The sequence below is a fragment of the Pristiophorus japonicus genome, chromosome 7 (assembly GCF_044704955.1).
Source record: "Pristiophorus japonicus isolate sPriJap1 chromosome 7, sPriJap1.hap1, whole genome shotgun sequence".
In the NCBI taxonomy this organism is placed as follows: Eukaryota; Metazoa; Chordata; class Chondrichthyes; family Pristiophoridae; genus Pristiophorus; species Pristiophorus japonicus.
The window spans coordinates 229,310,907-229,331,467 of NC_091983.1; the positions used below are offsets into that span (position 1 = coordinate 229,310,907).

A 20,561-nucleotide genomic window follows, 5' to 3' on the forward strand; every position below is an offset into this window, starting at 1 on the left:
TCTACCAATTACCTTCAACCTGTGACCTCTGGTCCCCGACCCTACTGCCACTGGAAACAGTTGCTCCCTATTTACTCGATCCAAGCCCTTCCTGATTCGATGACTGATTGTGACTGAAGGCTTCCTTCGTGTTGGATCTATATTCAGTCTGGGTCAGTGAGTTCCCATTCTCCCATCACACAATCTCCAGGGCTCGGAGCCATTCCCTCATTATTCCACACTCAGCTTCTGGGAGGCTCGCTCCAGCTTTTAGCCGAGGACAATCTTCAGACACTAATTAGAGAACAGGAGCAGTAAAATGTTTACGCTGCCGTTAATGTGACTCCAAGGAACTGTCTGGGTATCTGCTTAGTTCAGCATACAGTGCCCAGAACTGACAATTTGCTGAATGTGCAACATACAATCTGCGGATTGTGAAGCTTCACCCGCTCAGTGAGTTAAGCAGCGGCTCGATGCTGTTAGCACAGAGTCACCGAGACCAGCGTTCTCACGCTTCACGGTACAGAGACCGTCACAGCACTTTGTGCCTTTCCAAATCGCATTTCCTGAACAACAACAACAACAAAATCTCATCCTTGTCTAAAAATCCCTCCATGGCCTCTCCCCCTCCCTATCTCTGTAACCTCCGCCCACCCTACAGCCCTCCGAGATTTCTGCTGTCCTCCAACACCAGGAACAGCACTCCGAGATCGCTGCTCTCCTCCACCACAGGCCTCTTGTCCATCCCCCACTCCCTTCGCCCCACCATTGGTGGCCGTGCCTTCAGCTGCCTGGGCCCTAAGCTCTGGAATCCCCTCCCTAAACATATCCACTTCTCAACCTCTCTATTCTCCCTTAAGACGCTCCTGAAAACTGACCTCTCAGACTAAGTTTTTGGTCACCTGTCCAAATATCTCCTTAAGTGGCTGGTGTCAGTTTATCTGATTTACGCTCCTGTGAAGCACCTTGGGACGTTTTACAAGTTAAATGCGCTGTATAAATTCAAGTTGTTGTTCCAGGTTTTATTGTTGTTGTTGTAAATAAATAACTTGTGAGAGGCACTCTATAAATGCAAGCTCTTCCTTTGAGGGGCCTGGAAGGCCGGAGCTGATCAGAAACTCTCTCCTAACGTGTTCTTGTTGCTGCCCAGAATCTGATCGTCAATCAGCGGAAACACACCCAGAAACTGACCCGCCGCCTGGGTTGAAAGGCAGTAAGTGGGAGAAAAATGTTGCTGTTTCCAGAGCGAAGCTGGGAAAGGGAGAGCGGACTCGCGGATCGGCCAGTCCCCAGTCTAACCCGGCTGCTCAGCTTATTTGAAACCAGCTTGCTGTTGTTTTTTGGCAGGTGTAAGTGCAATCTTCACGCCAACAACTGTATCTGGGAGAAGGGGAAGCTGAGTTGCGAGTGTGAGCACAACACGACGGGGCCGGACTGCGGGAGATGCAAGAAAGACTTTCAAGGCCGAGCGTGGAGAGCGGGCTCATACCTCCCAATCCCCAAAGGGTCGGCCAATGTCTGTGAGTAACCAGAGCTGCTCCGGCCCGGCCCAGTGCCGGCACCAGATTCCCTTCACATTTCATTCTCAGCCCAACTCCCGGCAACGCACCGACTCCAAAATACAACCCACCCATCTTTGTCATTGTGTTCATGTGGGAACAGAGACTCACAGCGGGAGATTGGACAGGGACAGAGATAGGGTCCGTGCCCACAGCTCCACACTGAGGGAGTGGGGGGGGGGGGGGGGGAGAGAGAGGGAGAGGGGAGAGAGCAGGGCAGAGGGAGGGAGCGAAAAAGGGGGGAGAGAAAGAGAGACAGAGACGGAGAAAGAGAGAAGCAAAGAATGAAAGAGAGAACAAACAAAAAGAAAGAGAAAGTGGGAAACAGAGACATAGAGAAAGTGATAAAGAGGGAGAGAGAGAAGCAGAGAAAGTAAGTTAGAATGAGAGACGGAAAGTAAGAGAGAGGGAAAGAGAGAGGAAAGGAAAGTGAGAGAAAGAATTAGAGATACAGCGAAGAAAAAAAATAATGAAAGAAAGATTGTCCAATTAGTCCCACTCCCCGCTCTTTCTCCATGGACCTGCAAATGTTGCCTTTTCAAGTATTTATCCAACTCCCTTTTGAAAGTTACGATTGAATCTGCTCCCACCGCCCTTTCAGGCAGCGCATTCCAGATCACAACAACTCGCTGCGTAAAAATAATCCTCATCTCCCTCTGGGTCTTTGGCCAATCACCTTCAATCTGTGTCCTTGGGTTACCCACCCTCCTGCCCCTGCAAACAGTTTCTCCTTATTCACTCCATCAAAACCCTTCCTCATTTTGAAGCCCTCTATCAATATAATGTCTGGGTCAGTGAGCGAGGGGGATCGCTGGCATTATGTAGAGGGTGAGGTTGTAATAGCAGGGGTTGAATTTGCTGAAACCTCACTCCGGACACCCACAGATTCAGAGCCAGCAGTGAGGTGCAGACTGATGTGAGAATGGAATGTTCACAGCTGGATGAACATCTGGGGAACAGCTGGGGAAGGTGAGAGGAGAATAAGCCTCTGTGTAATCAATATCTGAAGCAGATCAGGAAGTGAAGGTTGTGAGGGACATTTGTGGCCTGCTGTGTGTGGAATGTCCCGAGATCAATATCCAGATAGTGAGCTGACTGGGCAGTGGGGGAGGGGTGTGTGTGACCACTGATGCCCTTACGTATTAACCCTGCGTACTTACACACTAATCGCACGTAGTGGGAGCGTCCCCACGTACTACTCTCACACTCACCTTACGGGAGCACTTTAGCAACTCTACCTGGTCTCACACAGGGCTGGTGTGAGCGCTCAGAGGATGCAGCACGCCAATCCCCCATCAGTTCCTTGTTTGTGAGTTTGAGTGACGTCGATCTGATGAACACTCCGTGTGATGGGTTGTGGTAATGTGTTTATCGATAAAGATTGTTAATCAGATGTCTCTCTAACTCTGTTTCCGTTTCCCTCTCCAGGCCTCCCTCACCCCTCCGTGGCGAGTGGCCGTAAGTAGGACCTATGCTCTCTGACCTGTGACTTGCTGACCCAGAGCTCATTTCTGTATCGGGAATGATCCGATTCCCTCAAACCTCCCTTGTCGCTCAGTGAGCGAGGAACAGGTGTAGGTGTGAGCAGGGATTGAGTGTGAGCAGGGGCTGAGTGTGAACAGATGAAAGTGTGAGGCAGATTAGGTATGAGCAGGGCTGGGATCAGGAGTCTGCTTGCCCGTGTATCTATGCAGTAAAGTATAATCTCCTCGAGCAGTGCAGCAGATATAAAGCAGGGAAGATGTAATCTGTACGACGGACATCTTAGCTGAGACGAAAATGCTTCTCACTGTGTCTCAGTGAGAATGTTCAGTGAGAAGTGGAGGGAAGATTTGTAGAAATCCATATGGTGGTTGAGGCCGAGATCAATGGGGACCTGTTGTAATCCCGTTATCCCAGATGCAGGAATGGAAACTGGGTGAGTGTCTCGGCCTCAATCTGTTCCTCTTTGTTCCTGGACCTTACATCAACTTGTTCCCGTTTATTTAACCCTTCGCATGCTGTCCATGTCATTCCAAACCATCCGCCATAACGCAACCCCGAACCAACACCCAGACTGACCGGGAGCAGAGTGACCATAACTCCCCACACTGACCAGGAGTGACCATAACTCCCCACACTGACCGGGAGTGACCATAACTCCCCACACTGACCGGGAGTGACCATAACTCCCCACACTGACCGGGAGTGACCATAACTCCCCACACTGACCGGGAGTGACCATAACTCCTCACACTGACCAGGAGTGACCATGACTCCCCATACTGACCGGGAGTGTCCTCAACTCCCCACACTGACCGGGAGTGACCATAACTTCCCACACTGACTGAGAGTGACCATAACTCCCCACACTGACCGGGAGTGATCATAACTCTCCACACTGACCAGGAGTGATCATAACTCTCCACACTGACCGGGAGTGAACATAACTCCCCATACTGACCGGGAGTGTCCTCAACTCCCCACACTGACCGGGAGTGACCATAACTCCCCACACTGACCGGGAGTGACCATAACTCCCCACACTGACCGGGAGTGATCATAACTCTCCATACTGACCAGGAGTGATCATAACTCTCCACACTGACCGGGAGTGAATATAACTCCCCACACTGACCGGGAGTGACCATAACTCCCCACACTGACCGGGAGTGACCATAACTCTCCAAACTGACCGGGAGTGACCAAAACTCCCCACACTGACCAGGAGTGACCATAACCCACCACACTGACTGGGAGTGACCATAACTCCCCACACTGACCGGGAGTGACCATAACTCTCCTCACTGACCGGGAGTGACCATAACTCTCCACACTGACCGCGAGTGACCAAAACTCCCCACACTGACCAGGAGTGACCATAACCCACCATATTGACCGAGACTGGGGGTCTATGAAATGTTACACTTTGACCCCAAACCTGCTCCTTTGCTACCCAGGTACAAACCCTCAATATACCGTAATCCCACAATAACAGCCTGTCACGGCCTCACCCCATTTAATCATCTCTCCGCGGACCAGATTCCCACTAATTATCCATCGATCCGGTTCGAGTGAGAGCCCGGGCAGTGAGTAGACCCGGGGAAGTGATTGATTGATCCGACATTGGCTCCCGATCCAGCAACGCCTCCAATTTATAATTCTCATCCTCGCGTTCAAATCCCTCCGTGGCCCCACCCCTCCCTATCAGTAAAGCCTCACACTCTACAGCCCTCCCTATCTCTATAAACCCCTCACACCCTACACCCCTCCCTATCTCTATAACCCCCTCCCACCCTACACCACTCCCTATCTCTATAACCCCCTCCCACCCTACAACCCTCCCTATCTCTATAACCCCCTCACACCCTACACCCCTCCCTATCGCTGTAACCTCCTCCCACCCTACACCCCTCCCTATCTCTATAACCTCCTCCCACCCTACACCCCTCCCTATCTCTATAACCCCTGCCCACCCTACAACCCTCCCTATCTCTATTACCCCCTCCCACCCTACATCCCTCCCTATCTCTGTAACCTTCTCCATCCCTAACGCCTTCCCAAGCCTCCAACTGCCTGGGCCCGAAGCTCTGGAATTCCCTCCCTAAACGTCTCCGCACCACCTCTCTCTGCTCCTTTAAGAATCTCCTTAAAACCTACCACTTTGACCGAGCTTTTGGTCACCTGTCCTAATATCTCCTCCCGAGTCTCGGTGTGAGTTTCTGTCTGATTGGCGGTGTAGCGGAGATGGAAATGTCTGTTTGCTTGTCTCTCGGATACTCCTGCAATCTCGGATAGTCTCCACTCGATGTGTGTGCGTACAGTACAGATGTTCTGTTCAGAACGCGTGTTCTCCAGCTGGGATTAATAATTGCTGATTTCTCCTGACACATGCAGCTGACCCAAAGCTCGGTCGCACACGGCCAAGAATCTCATCACGAGAGGTCACGACCCCAGAGCAAGATAGGAGCTCTCAAACACCGCGACTGGCTCAGAGCACATGAGAAAGCAAGGATTTGCATTTATATATTGTTCCTTCAGGACTGCCCCACCGGCAGGGCAGCAATCCCTCAGTACTGCCCCTCAAACAGTGCAGTGTTCCCTCAGTACTGTCCCTCTGACAGTGCAGCACTCCCTCAGTACTGTCCCTCTGGCAGTGCAGCAGTCTTTCAGTACAACCACTCCGGCAGTGCAGCAATCCCTCAGTAATGCCCCTCACACAGTGCAGCACTCCCTCAGTAATGCCCCTCACACAGTGAAGCAATCCCTCAGTACTGCCCCTCACACAGTGCAGCACTCCCTCAGTACTCCCCCTCACACAGTGCAGCACTCCCTCAGTACTGCCCCTCCATCAGTGCAGCAATCCCTCAGTACTGCCCATTCGACAGTGCAGCGCTCTCTCATTACTACCCCTCCGACAGTGCAGCACTCCCTCAGTACTGCCCCTCCGACAGCACAGTGCTCCCTCAGAACTGCCCCTCCGACACTGCAGCGTTCCCTCAGAACTGCCCTTCCGACAGTGCACCACTCCCTCAGGACTGCACTGGGAGCGTCAGTCTGGATTATGGGCTCAAATCTCTGGAATGGAACTTGAACCGATGACCTTCTGACTCCGAGGTGAGCGTGCTGCCCACTGAGCCACAGTTGAAAGGCCCCTAACTTGGAAGTGCTGTGTAAAACCCGGCACAGAATCTATAAACCCAGGATTGGGACCATCCATTGCCATCTGCCTGATTCAATGCAAACCGTAACTAGCCAGGAGTCTGATGTTTTCCCCTCACTGCTAAAAGCCTCAGTGTTCCCTCCCTCCCTCCCATTCCACCATTTCCTCCCCACCTCTCATTCCTGCAGCATGTGACCCTCTCACAGTCTGCAAACTGTCTGTGTCCCGTCTACACTCTCTGTCTTTTCCCTGCAAGCCTGCGAATGCTTCGGCCATTCGAACCGGTGCAGTTACCTCGAGCTGCTCACCACCGCCATTTGCGTGAGCTGTAAGCACAACACTAGAGGCCGACACTGCCAGTTATGTCGGCTGGGCTATCACCGAAACCCTTCAGCACAGCTGGACCACCACAACGTTTGCGTAGGTCAGTTCCTGTTACAATCTCTGCTCTCTCCTTCTTTCACCCTTCTGCTTTCAGCCCAAAACAAGATAAAGAAACAAAGAAAATACCTTCAATAGGGCTGAGCAAAGCGCGTTGGAAATCAGCCCCTCTTTCCCCAGTGACCAGCCTCAACCCAACCTTTCCCCAGCGATTAGACCCTGACCCAACCTTTCCCCAGTGACCAGCCTCAACCCAACCTTTCCCCAGCGACTAGACCCCGACCCAACCTTTCCCCAGCGACTAGACCCCGACTCAACCTTTACCCAGTGACCAGCCTCAACCCAACCTTTCCCCAGCGACTAGACCCCGACCCAACCTTTCCCCAGTGACTAGACCCCGACCCAACCTTTCCCCAGTGACTAGACCCCGACCCAACCTTTCCCCAGTGACTAGACCCCGACCCAACCATTCCCCAGCGACGAGACCCCGACTCAACCTTTCCCCAGTGACTAGACCCCGACTCAACCTTTCCCCAGTTACGAGACCCCGACCCAACCTTTCCCCAGTGACTAGACCCCGACCCAACCTATCCCCAGTGACTAGACCCCGACCCAACCTTTCCCCAGTGACTAGACCCCGACCCAACCTTTCCCCAGTGACTCGACCCCGACCCAAACTTTCCCCAGTGACTCGACCCCGACCCAACCTTTCCCCAGTGACTAGACCCCGACCCAACCTTTCCCCAGTGACTAGACCCCGACCCAACCTTTCCCCAGTGACTAGACCCCGACCCAACCTTTCTCCAGTGACTAGACCCCGACCCAACCTTTCCCCAATGAGTAGACCCCGACCCAACCTTTCCCCAGTGACTAGGCCCCGACCCAACCTTTCCCCAGTGATTAGACCCCGACCCAACATTTCCCCAGTGACCAGGCCCTGACCCAACCTTTCCCCAGTGACGAGACCCTGACCCAACCTTTCCCCAGTGATTAGACCCCGACCCAACATTTCCCCAGTGACCAGGGCCTGACCCAACCTTTCCCCAGTGACTAGACCCCAACCCAACCTTTCCCCAGTGACTAGACCCCGACCCAACCTTTCCCCAGTGACTGGACCCCGACTCAACCTTTCCCCAGTGACTAGGCCCCGACTCAACCTTTCCCCAGTGACTAGACCCCGACCCAACCTTTCCCCAGTGACTAGACCCCGACCCAACCTTTCCCCAGTGACTCGACCCCGACCCAACCTTTCCCCAGTGACTAGACCCCGACCCAACCTTTCCCCAGTGACTAGACCCCGACCCAACCTTTCCCCAGTGACTAGACCCCGACCCAACCTTTCCCCAGTGACTAGACCCCGACCCAACATTTCCCCAGTGACTAGACCCCCGACCCAACCTTTCCCCAGTGACTACACCCCGACCCAACCTTTCCCCAGTGACTAGGCCCCGACTCAACCTTTCCCCAGTGACTAGACCCAGACCCAACCTTTCCCCAGTGACTAGACCCCGACCCAACCTTTCCCCAGTGACTCGACCCCGACCCAACCTTTTCCCAGTGACTAGACCCCGACTCAACCTTTCCCCAGTGACTAGGCCCCGACTCAACCTTTCCCCAGCGACTCGACTGAGACCCAACCTTTCCCCAGTGACTCGGCCCTGACCCAACCTTTCCCCAGTGACTGGACCCTGACCCAACCTTTCCCCAGTGACTCGGCCCTGACCCAACCTTTCCCCAGTGACTAGACCCTGACCCAACCTTTCCCCAGTGACTCAGCCCTGACCCAACCTTTCTCCTGTGACTTGACCCCGACTCAACCTTTCCCCAGTGACCAGGCCCCGACTCAACCTTTCCCCAGTGACCAGGCCCTGACCCAACCTTTCCCCAGTGACTCAGCCCTGACCCAACCTTTCTCCTGTGACTTGACCCCGACTCAACCTTTCCCCAGTGACCAGGCCCTGACCCAACCTTTCCCCAGTGACCAGGCCCTGACCCAACCTTTCCCCAGTGACCAGGCCCTGACCCAACCTTTCCCCAGTGACTAGACCCCGACCCAACCTTTCCCCAGTGACTGGACCCCGACTCAACCTTTCCCCAGTGACTAGGCCCCGACTCAACCTTTCCCCAGTGACTAGACCCCGACCCAACATTTCCCCAGTGACTAGACCCCCGACCCAACCTTTCCCCAGTGACTAGGCCCCGACTCAACCTTTCCCCAGTGACTAGACCCAGACCCAACCTTTCCCCAGTGACTAGACCCCGACCCAACCTTTCCCCAGTGACTCGACCCCGACCCAACCTTTTCCCAGTGACTAGACCCCGACTCAACCTTTCCCCAGTGACTAGGCCCCGACTCAACCTTTCCCCAGCGACTCGACTGAGACCCAACCTTTCCCCAGTGACTCGGCCCTGACCCAACCTTTCCCCAGTGACTAGACCCTGACCCAACCTTTCCCCAGTGACTGGGCCCCGACTCAACCTTTCCCCAGTGACTAGACCCCGACCCAACCTTTCCCCAGTGACTAGACCCCGACTCAACCTTTCCCCAGCGACTCGACTGAGACCCAACCTTTCCCCAGTGACTCAGCCCTGACCCAACCTTTCTCCTGTGACTTGACCCCGACTCAATCTTTCCCCAGTGACCAGACCCCGACCCAACCTTTCCCCAGTGACTAGACCCCGACTCAACCTTTCCCCAGTTACGAGACCCCGACCCAACCTTTCCCCAGTGACTAGACCCCGACCCAACCTATCCCCAGTGACTAGACCCCGACCCAACCTTTCCCCAGTGACTAGACCCCGACCCAACCTTTCCCCAGTGACTCGACCCCGACCCAAACTTTCCCCAGTGACTCGACCCCGACCCAACCTTTCCCCAGTGACTAGACCCCGACCCAACCTTTCCCCAGTGACTAGACCCCGACCCAACCTTTCCCCAGTGACTAGACCCCGACCCAACCTTTCTCCAGTGACTAGACCCCGACCCAACCTTTCCCCAATGAGTAGACCCCGACCCAACCTTTCCCCAGTGACTAGGCCCCGACCCAACCTTTCCCCAGTGATTAGACCCCGACCCAACATTTCCCCAGTGACCAGGCCCTGACCCAACCTTTCCCAGTGACGAGACCCTGACCCAACCTTTCCCCAGTGATTAGACCCCGACCCAACATTTCCCCAGTGACCAGGGCCTGACCCAACCTTTCCCCAGTGACTAGACCCCAACCCAACCTTTCCCCAGTGACTGGACCCCGACTCAACCTTTCCCCAGTGACTCGGCCCCGACTCAACCTTTCCCCAGTGACTAGACCCCGACCCAACCTTTCCCCAGTGACTAGACCCCGACCCAACCTTTCCCCAGTGACTCGACCCCGACCCAACCTTTCCCCAGTGACTAGGCCCCGACTCAACCTTTCCCCAGTGACGAGACCCAGACCCAACCTTTCCCCAGTGACTAGACCCCGACCCAACCTTTCCCCAGTGACTCGACCCCGACCCAACCTTTTCCCAGTGACTAGACCCCGACTCAACCTTTCCCCAGTGACTAGGCCCCGACTCAACCTTTCCCCAGCGACTCGACTGAGACCCAACCTTTCCCCAGTGACTCGGCCCTGACCCAACCTTTCCCCAGTGACTAGACCCTGACCCAACCTTTCCCCAGTGACTAGACCCTGACCCAACCTTTCCCCAGTGACTCGGCCCTGACCCAACCTTTCCCCAGTGACTCAGCCCTGACCCAACCTTTCTCCTGTGACCAGGCCCTGACCCAACCTTTCCCCAGTGACCAGGCCCTGACCCAACCTTTCCCCAGTGACTAGACCCCGACCCAACCTTTCCCCAGTGACTGGACCCCGACTCAACCTTTCCCCAGTGACTAGGCCCCGACTCAACCTTTCCCCAGTGACTAGACCCCGACCCAACATTTCCCCAGTGACTAGACCCCCGACCCAACCTTTCCCCAGTGACTAGGCCCCGACTCAACCTTTCCCCAGTGACTAGACCCAGACCCAACCTTTCCCCAGTGACTAGACCCCGACCCAACCTTTACCCAGTGACTCGACCCCGACCCAACCTTTTCCCAGTGACTAGACCCCGACTCAACCTTTCCCCAGTGACTAGGCCCCGACTCAACCTTTCCCCAGCGACTCGACTGAGACCCAACCTTTCCCCAGTGACTCGGCCCTGACCCAACCTTTCCCCAGTGACTAGACCCTGACCCAACCTTTCCCCAGTGACTGGGCCCCGACTCAACCTTTCCCCAGTGACTAGACCCCGACCCAACCTTTCCCCAGTGACTAGACCCCGACTCAACCTTTCCCCAGCGACTCGACTGAGACCCAACCTTTCCCCAGTGACTCAGCCCTGACCCAACCTTTCTCCTGTGACTTGACCCCGACTCAATCTTTCCCCAGTGACCAGACCCCGACCCAACCTTTCCCCAGTGACTAGACCGCGACTCAACCTTTCCCCAGTAACTAGGCCCCGACCCAACCTTTCCCCAGTGACTAGACCCCGACTCAACCTTTCCCCAGTGACCAGACCCCGACCCAACCTTTCCCCAGTGACTAGACTCTGACCCAACCTTTCCCCAGTGACTTGGCCCCAACCCAATCTTTCCCAGCGATGAGATCTGGTGAGGCTTTCCCTCGCGATGACGCCTGGCCCAGGCTTTCCCTAGCGATGAGGCCTGGGTCCACCCTTTCCAAAACGATGAGGCCTGGCCCAGGCTGTGTTGAGGTAAATTGAAAGCTCTGTGTTTTGACAATATAATCGTTGCCTCCCTGTCTCCATTGTTTTTCAGGAATTTGTATGTTGTTTGTTATATGTCCTTACTATACAGTATAAATGCACATGAGGCCCATACTTGAGAGAAGGTCACTCTGTGACCAGTTACCTTTATTGCCAAGACCTTAAGAGACAGACGGTGGGTGGAGCTTCCCCGTTGATACCGGAAAGTCCAGGTTAGGAGTGTCTCCCACAAGTTCGCCCCCTGTGGTCAGTGTTCTCAAGGTGTACAACTTAGGTCAGCTTATACATGGGTCACAATGACAGTTGAATACATGACATCACCTCCCCTCAAAGTCTTATTGGGATCACAGGTTAAGTCTCTCTGGTGGTTTATGCTCCCTTGTAGAGCGCCTGAGTTGGGGCTCTAGTTGTTGGGCACTGGCCTGAGTGTCTGCTGTTTGCGGTGCCTCAAGCCTGTCTGGACTGCCCACAGTGACTGGGCTCTCCTCCACTTGGTTCCAGTGTTCCATCACCTGTGGTGGAGTAAACTGTACGTCGTGTTCTTCCTCTGCTTCATCTATGGGGTTGCTGAACCTCCTTTTAGTTTGATCCACGAGTTTGCGGCAGATTTGTCCATTGGTAAGTTTAACTACCAAAACCCTATTCCCCTCTTTGGCAATCACAGTGCCTGCAAGCCATTTGGGCCCTGCAGCGTAATTAAGGACAAAAACAGAGTAATTGACATCAATACATCGTGCCCTCGCATTCCTGTCATGGTCGTCACATTGTGACTGACGCCTGCTCTCAACAATTTCTTTCATAGTAGGGTGTATAAGGATAACCTGGTTTTGAGCATCCTTTTCATTAGCAGCTCTGCAGGTGGAACCCCTGTGAGCGAGTGTGATCGGGATCTATTGGCCAACAGAAGACGTGATAAGCAGCTTTGTAGGGAACCCCCTTGGATTCTGAGCATCCCCTGTTTGATTATCTGCACTGCTCGTTCTGCCTGGCCATTTGAGGCCGGCTTGAACGATGCCATTCTGACATGGTTGATTCCATTGCCTGCCATGAAGTCCTGGAATTCAGTACTTGTATGGGCCATTGTTGCTGACCAAGACGTTCGGTAGACCATGGGCAGCAAATATTGCCCGTAGACTTTCTACCGTGGCAGAGGATGTGCTTCAATTTAAAATGGCACACTCAATCCATTTGGAGTAAGCGTCTACTACAACCAAAAGCATTTTTCCCATGAAAGGACCGACATAGTCCACATGGATGCGTGACCATGGCTTGGCGAGCCAGGACCAGGGCTAAGGGGGGCTTCCCTGGCTGCGTCATGACAATGCCCGGGTGCTCATTGTGTGGTTCTCTGATAAACACCTCTCTGCCCTTCGGGGGCATGCCTATTCGGTTTCCCCACAGTAGGCAATCGGCCTGAATCAAGAGTTCATCCTTGCACCTATGAAATGGTTTAAACTCCTCAGGGCATGCCCCGTACGTGGCTGCCCAGTCCTCATTCAGGACACATTTCTTAACTAAAGACAGTAGCGGGTCTTTATTTGTCGAGAACTTAATCTGATGGGCTGTCACAGGTGAGCCTTCGCTTTCGAAAGCTTCAACAGCCATGACCATCTCAGCATCATGCTCAGCTGTCCCCTCAGTGGTGGCTAGTGGGATCCTGCTGAGTGCATCGGCGCAGTTTTCAGTGCCCGGTCCGTGTCAAATTGTGTAGTCATAGGCGGCTAACGTGAGCGCCCACCTCTGTATGCAGGCTGATGCATTCGCATTTATGGCCTTGTTGTCGGCCAAAAGGGATGTTAGTGGTTTGTGATCTGTCTCCAGCTCAAATTTCCTGCCAAACAGATACTGATGCATTATTTTTACTGCATATACACATGCTAGTGCTTCCTTTTCTACCATCCCGTAACCCCTTTATGCCTGCGACAGACTTATGGAGGCATAAGCTACCGGCTGTAACTGACCATTGGCATTCACATGCTGCAATACACACACGACCCCATAGGATGACGCATCACCCTTTAAAATTAGTTTCTTACACGGGTCATATAACGTTAACAGTTTGTTAGAGCACAACAAATTGCGTGCTCTATCAAAAGCCCTTTCCTGGCTGTCCCCCCAGACCCAATCACGACCTTTGTGTAGGAGCACGTGTTGCGGCTCTAACCGCGTGCTCAATTTGGGAAGAAAGTTAACAAAATAGTTCAGGAGCCCCAGGAACGAATGCAGTTCCGTCGTGTTATGGCTCCCTGGATCGTTTCCGTTTTGGACGCAGTAGGTCTGATCCCGTCTGCTGCCACCCTCCTCCCGAGGAATTCTACCTCTGGAGCTAAGAAGACGCACTTTGCTTTTTTCAGTCGCAGCCCTACCCGGTCCAGTCTACGTAGCACCTCCTCCAGGTTGTGGAGGTGTTCTTCAATATCGCGACCCGTGATGAGGATGTCGTCTTGAAAGACCACTGTCCTTGGAATCGACTTGAGGAGGCTTTCCATATTTCGCTGAAAGATTGCGGCGGCCGAATGAATCCCGAACGGACATCTGTTATACACAAACAACCCCTTGTGTGTCGTGATTGTGGTCAGCTTCTTTGACTCACTCGCCAGCTCCTGGGTCATGTAAGCTGAGGTCAGTTCCAATTTTGATAAAAGTTTGCCACCAGATAGCGTCGCAAAGAGGTCCTCCACTCTCGGTAGCGGGTACTGATCTTGGAGTGATACCCGATTGATGGTGGCCTTGTAATCGCCACATATCCTGACCGACCCATCCGCCTTGAGCACCGCCACGATTGGGCTCGCCCAGTCACTGAATTCGACTGGCGAGATGATGCCTTCCCTCAGCAGGTGGTCCAATTCGCATTCTATCTTTTTCCGCATCACTTACGGCACCGCTCTGGCCTTGTGGTATACTGGCCTGGCGTCCAGGTTTATGTGAATCACTACCATGGTCCCCATGAAAGTGCCGATGCCGGGTTGAAATAATAAGTCAAATTTGTGCAGGACCTGTGAGAATGATACTCGCGCCACAGAAGAAATTACATTGACATCGCCCATTTCCAGTTCATGACAGCAAGCCAACTCCTCCCCAGTAGTGCGGGACCATCCCCTGGGAAAATCCAGAGTGGCAACCTGTTCTCCGAATCTTTGTGGGTCATGGCTACCGTGGTGCTGCCTAGCACCGGAATGATCTCCTTTGTATATGTCCGTAGCAGTGCGTCAATCGGCAATAATTTTGGCCTCCTGGCCTTGGGCACCCACAACCTTTCGAACTGTTTGATACTCATCAGGAACTGGCTGGCCCCCGTGTCTAGCTCCATTAATATTGGGATGCCATTGAGGAGCACTTTCATCATTATCGGTGGCGTCCTGGTGTATGAACTGTATATGTGCTCCACCTGAACTCGCTGAACTTCAGCTTCCAGTGATTTCCCCCAGTATTCATTTGGCTTCGTAGGGCTTACATCGGTCCCGTCCTCCTCGTACATTAACCTGGCTGCAGGCTTCCTGCACATACGCGCCAAGTGACCGCTGATGTTGCAATTTCTGCAGGTATATTGCTGATACCTGCAAGCTCTGGCTGGGTGTTTGCTTCCACAACTCCAGCATGAGCTGGAGGCTCCATTGTTGCAAACAAAAGATCCATTACCAGTCGATCGTCTCTGACTGTCCCTGTAACTGTCCTTAAGCGCACCATTAACAGGTATTGATGAACCCATTACTGGCCGCACATTGTCCATTGCGATGGCCTGAATCGCCATTCAGCTAGCCATTGTCTCTGTTGAATTCCCCCTTTGGGTTCGACTACATGCTGGGGCATGTCTGATTGTCCTTGTCTGCCTCGAGAACTGTGTGCCGCGTTAACAATGTTGAGTCCTTGGTCATTTGCCGCATTTGAGCCAAGATTTTTGCCATAAATCATTCTAGTCTCTTCCTCCCCTGAGATAATTGTCTGGGCTATCAGAGCTGCCACTTCCAAGGTCAAGTCTTTGGTCTCAATCAGTTTCCTGAAAACCCCAGCATGCCCGATGCCCTCACTAAAAAAAGTCTCACAGCATCTCCGCTCTGCATGCATCTGAGAACTTACATCGGCTCGCCAGTCGCCGGAGATCTGCCACGAAGTCTGGAACGCTTTGCCCTTCTCGCCGCCGGTGCGTGTAAAACCGGTGTCTCGCCATGTGCATGCTGCTCGCTGGTTTAAGGTGTTCCCTGATCAACTTATTGAGCTCTTGAAAAGTCTTATCCGCCGGCTTCTCTGGCACTAGAAGGTCCTTCATCAGGGAGTACGTTCTGGATCCACAAACAGTCAGGAGATGAGCCCTGCGTTTGCTGGCCGAATGCTGTCCCAACCATTCCTTAGTGACAAAACTTAGCTATAGTCTCTCAATAAAGTCGTCCCAATCATCACCAACACAGTACCTCTTTTCTGTGCTGCTAGTGGCCATGCTCGCGTGGTTTAAATCCCAGTTTCTCGTTGCCAATAATATGTCCTTACTATACAGTATAAATGCACACGAGGCCCATACTTGAGAGAAGGTCACTCTGTGACCAGTTACCTTTATTACCAAGACCTCAAGAGACAGACGGTGGGTGGAGCTTCCCCTTTTATACCGGAATGTCCAGGTTAGGAGTGTCTCCCACAAGTTCGCCCCCTGTGGTCAGTGTTCTCAAGGTGTACAACTTAGGTCAGCTTATACCTGGGTTACAATGACAGTTGAATACATGACAGTTTGTATTCTCGGTAAATGACCATCCTGCATCGTAGCAGCATTGCTTCCCTCTGCTCAATGTTACCCCTCCCGGTCAGTGTCCACCAACAATCATCTCTCTCCATTTCCTCATCTCCTCCCATTCTCCACACACACAATTACACAGAATGTGCAGCACTGAAACAGGCCATTCGGCCCAACCACTCCATGCCGGTGTTTATGCTCCACACGAGCCTCCTCCCACCCCTCTTCATCTCACCCTGTCAGCATATCCTTCTATTCCTTTCGCCCTCATGTGTTGATCTCGCTTCCCCTTAAATGCATCGATACTATTCGCCTCAATCATTCCCTGTGGTAGCGAGTTCCATTCTCTGGATAAAGAAGTTTCTCCTCCATTCCCTATTGGATTTATTAGTGATGATCTTATATTTATGACCCTAGTTTTCAACTCCCCACAAGTGGAATCATCTTCTCTACGTCCATCCTATCAAACCTCTTCACAATTTTAAAGGCCTCGATCAGGTCACCCCTCAGTCTTCTCTTTCCCAGCAAAGAGCCCCAGCCTGGTCAGCCTTTCCTGATAGGTACAACGTCTCAGTTCTGGTATCATCCTTGTAAATCTACTTTGTACCTTCTCCAGTGCTTCTATGTCCTTTTTAGAATACGGAGACCAGAACTGTGCCCAGTGCTCCAAGTGCGGTCTAACCAAGGTTCGATACAAGTTTTACATCACTTCTGTGCTTGTGCATTCTATCCTGTATTGATGAACCTGGCTTGTTTTTTCTGGCCTTGTTAACCTGCGTTAATTCTGTGCAGTCGCCCCAGGGAGTGGAACACGGGCCGTGTGCAGTCAGTGTGTGGAGGTTTGAAGCTGTTTGTAAAGTGTTGGAGACTTGTTTCACCCCCACAGTCTGAGGCTCCCTTGTCCCGGCTCGCACTCATTCCTGTCGCTGAGGTTGTGTCGCTGTGTTTATTGGGAACAGCCGTGTGCAGTGTGTGTGTTGTCTTGTTTCTGCAGACTGTGAGTGTCACCCTGATGGCTCGTTCCACCATCGCTGTAATGACACGGGATATTGTGACTGTAAGGAGGGGGCGACAGGGCCCAAGTGTGACAGGTGTCTGCCCGGATATAACTGGCACAGGGGCTGTCGAGGTAAGTAACCGTTCCAGCACCAGCCCCTCCCCTCACTCCGCCCCGGCTTCTGGGTGTCAGGGTCAGCAGAGTATCCGATAGCAGAGATACCGTGTGGGGAAACACAGAGGCTTTTAGTGAGTGAATCCCCCTGGACTCTCCCATCACCTGCCACACAATTAGTGGCACAGCTCCTCGCAAAGGGAGGCCTGGAGTTCAGTGAGGGCGGGTCATAGAATCAGACAGCACAGAAGGAGGCCATTCGGCCCATCGGGCCTGTGTTGGCTCTTTGAAAGAGCGATCCAATTAGTCCCACTCACTGCTCTTTCCCAATAGACCTGCACATCTTTCCTTTTCAAATATTTATCCAATTCTCTTTTGAAAGTTACCATTGAATCTACTCCCTCCGCCCTTTCAGGCAGCGCATTCCAGATCACAACAACTCGCTGCGTAAATAAACTCTCCCCATCTCCCCTCTGGTCCTTTGCCAATTACCTTCAACCTGTGACCTCTGGTCCCTGACCCTCCTGCCCCAGGAAACAGCTTCTACTTATTTACTCGATCAAAAACCTTTAATAATTGTGAACACCACTATTAAATCTCCCTTTAACCTTCTCTGCTCGAAGGAGAAGAATCCCAGCTTTTCCAGTCTCCCCACATAACTGAAGTCCCACATCCCCAGTATCATTCCTGTAAATCTTCTCTGCTCCCTCTCCAAGGCCTTAACATCCTTCCTAATGTGCCCAAAATTAGACAGAATAATTGGACACAGAATTTAATCCTCAGTCTCTGCCTCAATATTTATCCCATCCTAACTTGCACCAAGTCCCGTTCACCCATCCCCGCTGTGCTCGCTGATCCTCATTGGCTCCCAGTCTGGCAATGCCTCAAATTTAAATTTCTCATGTTTGTGTTCAAATCCCTCCATGGCCTCATACCTCCCTATCTCTGTAATCCCCTCCATCCGACACCCCTCCCTATCTCTGTAATCTCCTCCACCCGACACCCCTCCCTATCTCTGCAACCTCCTCCCACCCTACACCCCTCCCTATCTCTGTAATCTCCTCCACCCGACACCTCTCCCTATCTGTGTTACCTCCTCCCACCCTACACCCCTCCCTATCTCTGTAACCTCCTCCTACCCTACACCCCTCCCTATCTCTGTACCCACCTCAAGCCCTATACCTCTCCCTATCTCTGTAACCCCCTCCAGCCCTACACTCCTTCCTATCTCTGTAATCCCCTCCAGCCTTACACCCCTCCCTATCTCTGTAACCCCCTCCAGCCCTATGCCGCTCTCTATCTCTGTAATCCCCACCAGCCCTACACACCTCCCTATCTCTGTAACCTCCTCCAGCCCTACTCCCCTCCCTATCTCTGTAACCCCTCCAGCCTTACATCCTTCCCTATAACCCACTGCAGCCCTACACCCCTCCCTATCTCTGTCACCCACTCCAGTCCTACGCCCCTCCCACATCTCTGTCACCCCCTCCAGCCCTACACCCCTCCCTATCTCTGTAATCTCCTTCAGCCCTATACCCCTTCCTATCTCTGTAACCTCATCCAGCCTCATAACCCTCCCTATCTCTGTAAACCCCTCCAGCCACATAACCCTCCAGAACTCTGTGCTTCTCCAGTTCTGTCCTCTTGCATATCCCCAACTCTAATCGCTCAACCATTGGGGGCCGTGCCTTCAGCTGCCTGGGCCCGAAGCTCTGGATTTCACTCACTAAACCTCTCCACCTCTCGCTCCTCCTATAAGACAATCCTTAAACCTTACTTCTTGGGCCAAGCTTTTGGTTCCCTGTCCTAATATCTCCTTTTGTGTCTCGGTGTTAAATTTTGTCTGATAACCTGTGAAGCACCTTGGGACGTTTTATTACGATTAAGACGCTATATAAATGCAAGTTGTTGTAAAAGTGAGAGAGAGTTGGAACAATCTGTAACGTGGGAGAGTTTCTATGACCTGACCTTTCTTTTCTCTGACCTCTTGCAGCGGGCGTGTGCGATAACTTTCTGACGCGGTGTGAGAACGGAGGAGTGTGTGAGGACAATGGGAGGTGTGTGTGCCCCGCTCCCTACACCGGGCTCCTGTGTGAGAAAGGCCAGTGTGGGGAGGAAGTGGGAGGGTGTGTCTCCCAATCCCCGCAGGACCCCACCTTACACCGGGTGCTGCTGTCGCTGACTGCGCTGCTAACCACCGCTAACGGCCGCCCGCCGCTCTGACCGGCTTCCAGTGCCATGGCCGCTCACGGGAAGGTGCGAAGAGCGCAGGAGAATCCAGCGTTTACTGCGTCGCCGGTAATACACGCTCCCCTCCCACGCTCCCACCCCTGGGAAAGGCAAAGTGGAACTGAGGCCGGAGCCCACCCAGCCCGACTGGATGTGAGAGGCCGGAAGGAATGGGCAGTCAGTGGGGACTGGACTCTCGGACTCCCCGCGGGGCCCAGGCAGCTGCTAATATTCATTCTGCAATCGCCAGCTGCTCGGCCCATGTCCAGCTTTGGGACAAAGAAAGAAAGAAAGGACTTGCATTTCTACATCGCCTTTCACCCCCTCAGGATGGCCCAAAGCACCTCACAGACAATGAAGGACTTTCTCAACAAACAGCAATGTGATGTTGGTCAAGGGATAAATATTGGCCAGGACACCGGGGATAACTGCCCCACTCTTCTTCCAAATAATGAAATGGGATATTTTACACCCACCTGAGAGGGCAGACGGAGCCTCGGTTTAATGTCTCATCCAAAAGATCGTACCTCCGATAGTGCAGCACTCACTCCCTCACTCACTCACACTTGTTACACTCCATCACTCTCATTCCATCCATTCCCTTCCTTCCTCATTCCTTCCCTCACTCCATTTGATAGTGCAGCACTCCCTCAGTACTGACCCTCCGACATTGCAGCACTCCCTCAGTACTGACCCTCTGACAGTGCAGCACTCCTTCTGTACTGCTCCTCCTACAGTGCAGTGCTTCCTCAGTACTGCCCCTCCGACAGTGCAGTGTCCCCTCAGAACTGCCCCTCCGACCGTGCAGCACTCCCTCAGTACTGCCCCTCCGACTGTGCAGCGCTCGCTCAGTATTGTCCCTCTGACATTGCAGCGCTCCCTCAGTATTGTCCCTCCTACAGTGCCCCTCTCCTTCAGTACTGCCCCTCCGACAATGCAGCACTATCTCAGTATTGTCCCTCCGACAGTGCAGCACTATCTCAGTATTGCCCCTCCGACAGTGCAGCACTCCCACAGTTTTGCCCCTCAGACAGTGCAGATAAACTCTGACCTGAGACCTTGACTGACCACGGCTGAGAAATGATTCACTTTGCTCTGAGTTTATCTTACACAGAGGATTCGAAGCTTTTACAACAAAATAGAAGAGAGATTGTGTCCTGAAAATATTTCATTCGATGGTGCTCTAGACAG

At 53.0% G+C, this 20,561-nt stretch overlaps 1 protein-coding gene across 1 annotated transcript in view; it reads left to right on the forward strand.

The window, feature by feature from the left end:
- The window catches only part of LOC139266950 (netrin-G1-like), a 36,694-nt gene extending 17,330 nt beyond the window's left edge, over positions 1-19,364 (forward strand). Inside the window, exons 3-7 of the mRNA XM_070884589.1 lie at positions 1,327-1,503; positions 2,548-2,567; positions 6,437-6,604; positions 17,025-17,159; positions 19,135-19,364. Coding sequence (XP_070740690.1) covers positions 1,327-1,503; positions 2,548-2,567; positions 6,437-6,604; positions 17,025-17,159; positions 19,135-19,364 — 730 coding nt within the window. The remainder of the gene's footprint in view (positions 1-1,326; positions 1,504-2,547; positions 2,568-6,436; positions 6,605-17,024; positions 17,160-19,134) is intronic.
- The last annotated feature ends 1,197 nt before the right edge of the window (positions 19,365-20,561 follow it).